The following is an 11878-nucleotide window of genomic DNA, read 5'->3' on the forward strand; positions in this document are numbered from 1 at the left end:
GGTGCCTGCACCAATGAAAACTTAGGAGGTGCAGCGCCCGCTAGTTAGAATCGAAGGTGGTGCTCCAGAACTGAACCGTATGCAGAGGCCTACAACAGACGCAAGCCGCGATCAATGACAACAAACAGGTCGGGACGGCTTCGGTCTGTAAAAGTAGGAGTTGAAGAGTCACGATTAACAATTCACATCGGGTTGTTGTGTCCTGGACTAGGCGTTGGTGTGCTAGAACTAACTGTGCCAAACCCTCCCCTGTTGAGTGGGCTGAGGGATCTGATTCTGCAGGACATTTCATTCCCCACCTTTGGGCTACAAGCCACAACGCAAGACATTGCCAACACACGCCTTGATATCTTGGACTGCATAACTGAGGAAATCAGAAACATCAGATTGAGCATCACCAAAGACTGTATCTGAACTGACGGGAGACAGAGCAGCAATGCAGAAAAGAAAGAAAAACGAAAGGATATGGCCTTCAGTGCTAGTAGCGGTATTAACACCAGTACCCGCAATAATAGTGACTGCATTAATAATAATATTTGCAAATGAACTTGAAATACCGTTCCTTAACGGCAGGCAAGGAGAGGAGGGGGGCGACAATGTGACTAGGGATGTCGAACTGTTTGAGTTTGAAAATGACATGATTCTCGGCAAGGGTGGCAATAAAGATGAAGGGGACGGGGTACTGTGGGATGAGTACAATGGAAACCAATATGTGGAAATGGTGAAAATGTACGTACACATAATGAATATATCAGGATGTTACGTCTGTACGCACTTACCAACTAACACAGAAAGCGGGATGAGCTACAATGTGTTACCAGTTTCCAAATATATGGGGTGCATTCTAATGCGAGATCTGCTCCTCAAACAACACAATATGTCAGTGTCAGTTGCCCCACCACCAAACAGCAGAAAGACAACAAAGCAGGGTAGGAAAGCACCTGAGGGAAAGAAAGGGCCCTGCACGAAGATAACACACACCACAAGGGACACAGAAATGTTAGCAACAATAGAGGAGGTTGAAAAAACGGAAGGGTGGAAGAGAAGGATAGGGTGGAACAACCTGGGGGTCATGAAGGAGGGAAAAAATGAAGGTACCACGGTTCCAGATAGAACAGCTACGACATGCCCCTTCATGTATTCTAAACAACAAAGTAATGCAGATAACAAGACGACCCAAATTGCCCCCGGAGGGAAAGAGCTGCACAATACAAACACTACTGCAGAAAGACGCATGGAAAGACTGCATCGCATTCGGATGCACGATAGTAGAAATGGCACAAGGGAGCAAGGGTCTGCTAGACTGCGAAGATAGGATAAACAAAATTAAGGGAATAGAAGCAATGGGCACAGAAGAGGAGGCGGCGGGACAAATATTTGTGGGCAGGAGTAACTGCACGCACACAACACGGCTGTCAAGAATAAGGAATAAGAAAGAGGGTTTATCACCAGGTTTAGTGGGGTACAAAGGGTTGTTCTTCGTGTGTGGCCAGTGGGCTTACTTCTATCTACCACCAGGATGGTACGGTAGCTGCTATCTCGCCTCCATCATACCAAGGATGACCCATTTCTCCGACATAGGCCAGATCGCACTCCAAGGTGCATTGCCCAAGAGGGTCAGAAGAACACCAGAATGGTTGGACCACGTAATGTCAGCCGTAGGGGCACTGGTTCCCCCGGCAGGGCTTATCTACACCACTGAAAGAATACATCAGCTAGCATGCATGATTGAGGATTTAGCTGAAAGCACGGCTGTAGGAATGGGAAACATTACGGAAGAACTCACAGCCATGAGGGCCGTAGTGATGCAGAATAGAGTTGCATTAGACATCATTCTGGCAAAAGAGGGTGGCGTCTGCCACGTCCTCCAACAAAAATGCTGTTCATATATACCTGACAACAGCCACAATATTGATGATGCTATACACCACATCATAGACATTAGAGATGAGGCACACGGCATACACACCGGGAGCATGTGGGAAAAGGTGATGGTGTGGCTCGCAGGCTGGGGCTCATGGATACTGGAAGTAGGCATAGTTATAATAGCAGCACTAATTACCCTGTGTGTAATGTGCCACGTTTGCCCAACATGCTGCACTGCCTTGGTGTCCCGTTTTGCGCATCATGGACACCACAGCAAGTGGCGTGCACAACATAGACCCGACTCAAAGTATGACACAGGAACAGATGAAGAAGGAGAGGAGCTGGGGGTAATAGCATAGGGGATGGTGATTTGGTATCAGATGGGGCAATGTAGAAGCCACGTTCTGTGGTGATACCAAATGCAGCAAATTTGTAGGCCCTGTTAAGTTAGCATGGCAAACTCTGCGCACTAGCATTTTTCTTTCTACAAAGAAATAGCTTCAGTAACGCAAGGCTTGCTCATAAACAAATACGTGGCAGGACAAGATGCTCGCTTCAGCACGTACACTCGCATATCACATTTCTCAACCATGTCTTTGGACATCTCTATTGTGTTGCAATCATTAACTGGAAAAGCACCAGACTGATATCTTGCATTATAGTGGAAAGTCCCAGAAGCAGATTTGGGTCACGCAGCCAGCAACAGTACTTCTCGGTCCTTAAATGGTATGCAACCATTTAGGGCCTCGCTAATTGGTCAGGCGAACTATGCTTAATTTGTGCAACGTATAGTATGATGCTACATCCTTTGTGGTTTGGGCCTATAAAACCTGTCAAGCACGTCACCTCAGTGGGCACTCAGTATCTAGGCTGGTACCCCCGTGCTGCACGTTATCCTGTTGTTGGTTTTACCAATAAACGCTCTTGTTTCACCCTTGACTGAGAACTGTTTGTGCGGATTCATTTCTTGCATTTATTTCAGATTCCACACTATTTTTATGTATTTTCGGCAATACATATATGTTGGGGATCTTTTGATCGGTAAAGTTCAGATACTCATACTCTTTTTTGCAGATATATCCCTGGTCCATCGCTTCAGTAGTCAGATGTAGTATTTGGGCTTTCAATCTGGCCGTGGGGTTCTCTGTGATGGGGCGATAATGATCCCTATTATCCAATTGTCGTAGGATCTCTGCATCGTATTGTTCACTATCCCACAGCACTATTCCCCCACCCTTGTCGGCTGGTTTAATGACTGTCAAGGGGTTCTGGGCAAGTTCTTTTAAGGCCAACTGTTCCTGTTTGGAGAAGTTAGATTTAAAACTGATTTGTTTAGTGTTAAGTTGGTCAATTTCCCGCAGGACTTGATCTTCAAACAATAAAACCTCCTCAGGCATAGCCATACGTTGTGGGCAGAAAGTAGATTTTTTCTTAAGTCCACTGGTGTTAATCTCCTCGCTGTCATTGTTTCAGAGAAAAAGACCTTAAGTCTAATTTTTCTAAGAAATTGTAAAACTTCGGTTTTGGTCTCAACTGGATCCTGCAATGTCGTAGGGACAAAAGATAAGCCTTTTTGCAGTACTTTTATTTCCATCTCTGTCAGAGGATGTTTCGACAAATTATAAATCGGCATCATGGTTAAATCGGACTGATAGTCCTCCATACTACCTCGATCTACCTCCTGTATGTTCTGTGCCGTGTCCTGAAGAATCCCTGTTCTTGGTTCTGTTGTATTGGAGGTTGCCAACCCCTTCTGAACCCCCGTCCCCTGTGCCCACCTCTGTCTAAAAAAGGAGGAGGGGGCTGAGTTCTAGGATATTGATAATAGGATTGCTGTGGCGGGTAAGGTGGGAAGAAATATCCACTTCCTTGATCTGAATCGGAAGAAGAGGACTCGGAGAAGGTCACAAATTTAGTTCGGGATCTACCTCTATATTGCAGATTCAGGCTGCTTGGGTTGTTATTCTTAAAGAAATCTTCTTTCAAATATGGGTAAACCCACTCTAATTTGAAATTCTTTATATCTTTTACCACCTTTGATGTCTTCAAATTTACTGTATGAGTTTTGAAATCTGCCAAAGTTTTCTCTATGGTTTCTAACAGTGACTTTGCATCTGCTATCGAGGTATCCCCCCCGATTTCCTCTTCCAATTTTTTGATTTCTTTTAACTCTTCTTCGCTGATTCTCAAAGCAGTCTGGATTGACAACACAATCCAATCACGGGAGCATTTAGTACCCACGCCACTGAAATCAACCAAGTACCCCTTGTCATTTATAAAAATCACTGGAATATTTTTCACCTGTAATCCTACGGGTATTGTGTTGGATTTAAGGTATTCCAATAGTACCTGAGCGTGGAGTTGGGTCCTAGTATTCTTCTTTCTGAGTTGGATCAGGCGATCCCCTTTATCCGAGTTGGAATTCAAATTGCTTGTCCCTGGAGTGTCGCCCCCTAATAAAGATGGGATCTGTTTCAATCTGTTAATGTCTTCTTCTGAGTAACTGACCATGTATGGTTCAGATATTTCTCTATACACAAGATAAAATACATACACTCCACATAAAGTGTTTAAACAAAAATCTAAATCTATGAATAATCCTTCAGAGATCAGTTGTCACCCAATGTAGAATAACTTTACACGTTTTCACCAAGTACACTGTAATAATTCTTTGGATAACAAAATACCTCACACTTAGCAAAGTGTAAAAAACTTCTGGCAAGCAACAGGGTTATACCCAATTGACCCTATATATACCTGGGTAAGGAACAATAATATATAAACAGAAAAAGGTAAACAGGAATAAATATGCAAATTACTTTTAGATTAGAGCACAATTAGTTACTCTATCTCTAGTTTATTCATCTAGAGAGATTAAATCAAAACATTTTTTACATATCTACATAAAGGATGACTTGTGCTCAGGAAGGAAACAACAACCACAATACACATATACACATAAATTGTACATACGCACAACCCTAACATGAAAAAGTGAACAAAATTATACATACAAACTATCCCCAAGAAAAACAAAAGTATTTCCTATAAGTGTCCTCCAAGTAGTTCTGGACAGACCACTGGGAGATAGTCCAAAATATACGCTGCAACTCTATCAATTAGTTTCGACCATTCTCAGCGTACTGACAAAGCATCTCCAGACATTGCTTAAGCTCTATGACTCCTCCTTCAGAAAAAGTCTACGCAATCGCGTTTCGGCCTTGCCTATACTTGGCCTCCTCAGGAGGAATGATGGGTTTACCAGCTCTCATTGGACACTACCGTTGCAATGGGTGCGGGGTATGCCCGCAAACAAAAGACTCTAAGTGTGTTGAAATTAATAAAGTTGTACACTCACAGTTAAGTTTTTCCAACTGTAACACCAAAAACGTAGTGTATTCAGTGACATGCCCATGTGGGAAAACATACATTGGGCAGACGACCCAAGCCATCAAGATGAGGATTTTACAACATAAATCCCGCATACGATGTGGGACCATGGGGGCTCCTATGGTCCAACATTTTATTGAGATGAATCACAGTGAAGACGATCTTAATTGGACCGTGCTAGTTGTGGTGAAAGCACCCAATAAAACATCACTACAAAATAAGTTGAATCACCTTGAGGCACGCATGATAGAACGTTACCATACATCGAGATTGGGATTAAATGACCGTGACGAGATCTGGGCGCTGATTTGATCTCTTGTGTAGTCATTTTTTGAATAAAGATGATTATACAGAGTTCACTTGGCGTCTCTCTATTACACATGATTTTAAAGTGTTTTAATTGTTTGTAAATTTGGTTTTGTGAGTTTAGATTGTTCACTGATCAAGCAGTGCGTCCGCGCGGCCTCCCGTGCAGTCCCGTGTGGGATGATGGTTGGTGTCAGTGGTCCACAGGATTTGGTCCCATTAAGTCGCATTTATGGATTTCTTGTCTTGACTCTTGTGTAAATTCTCGGATGGTTTTTGAGGATTTAATGAGTATAGTTTGAATGTGGCCTTTATACGTATATATTTTTTATATGCTTCATATAGCCGATTTCTTTTGATTAGGGTGGTCCCGAGTCGACACCAGGGACTGTTCCCCTTAGATATGGGTTAGTTTTCTCTGAGAGCTGGCGCCATACTACGAGTGGTCTTGCCCTCCCCTATTTACTTGAGTCATTCACTTAGTTGATTTCTGTCGACTTCGGAGGTCCAGGGTCGATATTAGGGATTGTCCCCTCCGGATATGGGTGAGTTTTCCCCGAGAGCGGGCGCCATACTATGAGTGGCCTTGCCCTCTCCCTTTTCCATTTTAGTTAATTATGTGGCGTTCCCTTTCCCCTGACAAGGTAGTGTTTGTAGCCCTGTCTTGTGGCCCCCATACAGCGCATAAGCCTTCTCCCTGCATTATATCTACAATGCGGAATCATGGAGGAGTAGTGGGATTGTTAATCAGGATTTGCCCCATGTTAAGATGGCCGACGCTTTAGGAGTACAGGCAGAGTCCTTTGTCTATGTCTACCGCGGAGTCTAGCGCGGAGATATAGAGAGATACCTGACGCGAGTCACCATGCGTCTACTGGCGTTCGTGGGGGTATCGAGCATTGGTGCAGGACCCTAAGAATAGTTGCGAACACCACGAGAGGTAAGAGACGGTGTGGTGGACAAATGGGAACTTTTTGTTTGAGCTTGTTCACATTCGTGATCTATGCGTTACATTAGTAATTGAATCAGCCGATTTTGCCTTAATTAGGGTGTGGAGCTGACTGAGGGAACATACAGAAGAACGCGGCACGTTTTCATTTCGGGAGGGACTTGTCAGGCGAGGAAGGTAAACCCCGGGAGGTTTGGGGATTCCTGCCCTTTCGCTGGTTTGTTAATAGCGCTTTTAGGCTGATTTGTGCCACTTTTTCTGTTAGGCAGTTCTCCCATTCATTGGGACTTCGGGGATTTGGCTGTCCTTGTTTACAGGCGCCCGGAGGATCACTGCCCTGACGTGAGTGCTAGGAGTTGAGGTGGAGTGATATACTTTAGTTTAGTACCTTATGTAGGCACGGTGATCTTTAGTATTTTTCACTTGGAGGTTTAAGCGTAATTTGCACAGTGTGAAATTTGGTCTCTTTTACCCTGTGATGTGCACTATAATTTGTGGTGGGTAGTGCACTTTGGTCAATTGAGTAGAGATATACATATAAAAAACCTTTTTGAGATGGGCCACAGTCACTGACCATAATAATTTTTTCCCCCTCGGGGAGCACGGAGAGCTGTTTAGACACTGCTTGTGATTGAGTTTATGTGTTTTTAAAAAAAGACTGATTATTATTTGTATTCCTTTGTAGTGTGTACAGTCATGATTTTTACCCAGTCCTGAGGAGGCCAAGTATAGGCAAGGCCGAAACGCGATTGCGTAGACTTTTTCTGAAGGAGGAGTCACAGAGCTTAAGCAATGTCTGGAGATGCTTTGTCAGTACGCTGAGAATGGTCGAAACTAATTGATAGAGTTGCAGCGTATATTTTGGACTATCTCCCAGTGGTCTGTCCAGAACTACTTGGAGAACACCTATAGGAAATACTTTTGTTTTTCTTGGGGTTAGTTTGTATGTATAATTTTGTTCACTTTTTCATGTTAGGGTTGTGCGTATGTACAATTTATGTGTATATGTGTATTGTGGTTGTTGTTTCCTTCCTGATCACAAGTCATCCTTTATGTAGATATGTAAAAAATGTTTTGATTTAATCTCTCTAGATGAATAAACTAGAGATAGAGTAACTAATTGTGCTCTAATCAAAAAGTAATTTGCATATTTATTCCTGTATACCTTTTTCTGTTTATATATTATTGTTCCTTACCCAGGTATATATAGGGTCAATTGGGTATAACCCTGTTGCTTGCCAGGAGTGTAGTCAGTCACCAAGGTCACACATGTTCATGGTCTGAAAAAGCTGTTTGGACATGTGCTGTTTTCTGTATCTGATAACTGTAATGAAAATGTATCAGACTGTTAGAGTACTTAACACTTGCAGAAAAAACAGTAGTAAGTGTGCTTTGAAATTGGCAAGCAAATTTCATTTTCTGCGTAAAGTCACAGCATGAGTCTTTCATGGCATTTTTGGACCCCCTGACAAATGCTAATGCATTCAACATCACCAAGGTTCATTATCTTTGCAGGAGTGCAGTCAGTCTGCCAGGTTACACATGTATATGCTCGAAAAAAGCAGATTGCACATGTGCTGTTTTCTGCCTCTGTAAACTAGAAAGAAAATGTGTCAGACTGGTAGAGTAATTAACAATTGCAAAAAAAATAAAAAATAAGTGTGCTTTTGAATTGCAAAAGAAATATCGTGTTCTGTCTAGAATTACACCAAGAGTCTGTGTGCACACAGGAATTGATCTTAGAGATTACATTCATGTTGGTTTTCTTGTGTTTTTCACTTGTAGGAAAGGGATAGATAGTGTTATAAGAAAAGAAATGATCATGACAAATATAGTAATATATTTAAATTACAAAAAAGGTATTTTTTTTTAGTTTCTTTCAGGTATTGCTGCAGAGCAGTGAAGGAAATATAAGATGCCTATAAAATCAAGACAAAGAAAACAACAGAAAAAAAGGTTTATTTGAAGACAACTGGAGGACCCAAGTTAGTTGAAGATGCTCATGTTGGGAAAAAGAAAAAGTCTTCTGGTAAGCAGACAAAGGAATTCTTTAAAAATATATTCAAAAAAAGTAAACATTTTAAAAATGCCCCCATTGGAAAAACTGTTTCAAGTAGAAAACAACAGGAGAATAGTGAGAATTTACTAAATGCTAATGTACAAGCAGAAGCTATAATAATTAACTTGAAAAGAAAATCAGCATTTAAAGAGATCCGTAGGAAAATGTTTCAGAGAAGAGTGATGTCCAATTTGCTAAAGGATGTGAAAAAATATAAGAAAAGAGCAAAATTTTTAAAGAGAAAAAAAGATATTGAAGTAATTGTAGCAAAGGCTTTAGATTTAAAAAGAAAACTATTCATTTTAATTTTGAACAGGATGCGTACATTAGAAAAAATAGTTAATGTAATGAAGTCACAAAGCAAAAAGAAAAGAGTAGTAAAAAGAAATAACTTTTGTAAAGTGTTTTTAGGAGAATGGATGCATAGTTCAAGTACTGAACCATTTTTTAATGAAGAGAGTTATCTTCAAAGTAATAGTTTGCTGCATGCAGTTGACACCAGTGGTCGAGCATATGAAGTTAAGGATGGTTGTATAATGGAAAAGGAGAAAATGGTTCCAAGAAATGAGGAAGAAGTGATTGCAGATGAGGTTATGGGAGACGTCCTAAAGCCCCAGTGTATACTTGGAATTGTAGTAGTATTTGTACTTTGCGACAGGAATCTATTGATAAATTACGTGAGTTTTTAAGAGAATATAGTAAAAAGAGTGTTAAACAGAAGATTAAGGTGCTTCAAGGACTAGATCCATGCAGAGTGAGAGAGAATACTGGTTTGCAAGGTCACTCTCTGGCTTGTTTATCTAGGAAAGTTTGTCAAAGTGTTTTTCACCATTTTAGGATGCTGGCAGTTCATCATACTGAAATTAGGAAATTTGTGAGAAGATTGTATTTTGCTAAAAGTCCAGCACTAAAGTTAAATGAGTTGAATAAGGCTCTGTTTCGTGGATCTGTATCAGATGTTGAGAAGGTTACTGATGAGATTCAGTTTTGTTACTTTGGTCCAGAACAAGAAAGTGCAGGGAATGACACAGTTATTGAGGAAAATGTGGAAGAGAATGTAGAACCCTCCGTAAATAAGAAATTTGAAGATCAAATTACAAAATTACAAAATTTGCTATCATCTCTAATGAAAGACCAAATATTACTTGTATTTGTTGCCGGAGAAGCCATTACAAAATCCAAACAAGGAATGTTGATCTCTACAAAAAAAGTGAAGAAGAAGATAATTATAAGTGGAAGGATTTTGCAACATATATATTTCTTGAAAATTGTTTTGATTTGGGTGAAGATCATCGTATTTGTAAATACTGTTACAACAAGTTGGAAGAAAATAAAATGCCAGCTAGAGCTGTACATAATAATTTAGAATTGGTTGAAGTTCCTGCAGAACTTTCTGATTTAAATACGTATGAGTCTATACTCATTCCATGTGTTCATCCGTTCCAGACCATAGTACGTATGGAGCCAAAAACAGGCAAATTACCTCCTTCAGATTTACAGAGAGGCTTAAAAGGAAGAGTTGTCTATTTGCCGTTGGATTTGAAAAAATATATGGAAACTATTGACACAGATACTTTGGAAACTGAACCATTAGTTATTCTGGTTAATGGTGTACCTACAAAGAATAAGAAAATTTGGCAGGAACTGGTAGATGTACGGGAAGTACAAAGAGCAAATTTATATTTGAAAAGGAATAATAAATGGTATGAAGCCATTTATATGGATGAAGATGAAGAAGATTTAGTAGGAGACACAGACACACCAATTGGGCAAATTGAAAAAGTTGACAAGTCAAAAGAAGAAGAAATTTATGAACATTTCAGCATACATCCTCTTCATTCAAAAGAAGTAATGGCAAACACCATTGATCTGTTTCAAATGAAAAAAGCACAAGGAACTCCTGTGAGTGTATGGGAGGAGAGTTTGGAAGCTCGATGTTTTCCCCAGCTGTTTCCTACAGGAGAAGGTGGACGATATGATGAACGTCCAGTCCAGATTCCTGCTTCTGAGTATCGGACTACAAGATTATATGCAGAAGATCCCAGATTTCGTCAAAGTATTCCTTATTTGTTCCATCTGTTATTTGAAAGTGACTTGTCTGCACTATCTTATGCAGTAAACCACATTTTAAAAAGTGGAACACATCTACATAATGTGTCTGCTAAGGATTTTATGAACAAAGTGCAGCAGCGAGATGATCATTTGGAATCACAATTGATCAATCTGATGGCTTGTCAGCGTGAGACGAATGAATATTGGTACAGATGCCATGGAGAATTGAAATGTATGTTACGGAATTTAGGAACTCCAACATGGTTCCTAACCCTAAGCTGTGCCGAATACGCTTGGGATAATTTACTGGATTTTCTACGAGAGGCAAATTCAAACATTAAAAACATCGAATACAAGACAGCAGGAGAACTGTGCTCATTGGATCCGGTTAATGTTTGCAGATATTTCAATCATAGATTTGAGGCTATGATGTCCTTTATCTGCAACAAAAAAAATCCACCACTCGGAGAAGTTTTGGATTTCTTTTGGAGAAAAGAGTACCAAGCAAGAGGTGCTCCTCACATTCATATGCTGTTGTGGATCAAGGATGCTCCAAAATTTGGAACAGATGCTGATGAAGCAGTGTTATCTTTCATTGAAGAATATGCAACATGTGCTATACCTAAAAGCACAGAAGAGAAAAAGTTAAAAGAGCAAGTTTTACGTTTCCAAAGTCATCGCTGTGGAAAATACTGTCGACGGAAGTACAAGACCAAAGATAAATTCTACACAAAATGTCGATTTGGATTTCCAAGACCTGTTCTTTCAAAAGGAAGAGTCAACAGTTTTATGTCAGCTGTGCGACATACTATTACAAGAAAATCTCCCAAAAATACGTACAACCTGAGAAGAAAAGAAGAGTCAAAATATATAAATGACTACAACCCAGTCATTTTATCCATGTGGAATGCTAACTTGGATATTCTGTATGTGGCAGACAATTCTATTGCTGTTGCTCGGTATGTCACATCATACATTACTAAATCTGAGAAAACAGAATTGAAGGAAATGTGGGAAGAGATTTCTCACGAGAAGACTGTCAGTAAGAAGCTGTAGAGTTTCAGTTTGAAGATGTTAACGCATTGAGAAATTGGATCCTACGAATGTTCAGATAGGTTATCATCTGCAAGTCTTTACTCGAAATCCAGAAGAATAATTTGGGTCAGTTTAGGCCTTGCAGGAATGCGAAATCGGGTACTGAAATCTGTTGGAGAAATTGAATATTTGGCCGAAAACGACCCAGAAAGTACAGATAT

General features: G+C 40.4%; 1 protein-coding gene across 1 annotated transcript; it reads left to right on the forward strand.

Moving 5' to 3' along the window:
• The first annotated feature begins 1274 nt into the window (after positions 1-1274).
• LOC146789670 (syncytin-A-like) lies at positions 1275-2225 on the forward strand. Its single transcript, XM_085631166.1, has one exon. It carries the CDS (start codon positions 1275-1277, stop codon positions 2223-2225), a length of 951 nt encoding a protein of 316 aa, XP_085487292.1.
• The last annotated feature ends 9653 nt before the right edge of the window (positions 2226-11878 follow it).

This window comes from Triturus cristatus, chromosome 10 (assembly GCF_964204655.1).
Source record: "Triturus cristatus chromosome 10, aTriCri1.1, whole genome shotgun sequence".
Lineage (NCBI taxonomy): Eukaryota > Metazoa > Chordata > Amphibia > Caudata > Salamandridae > Triturus > Triturus cristatus.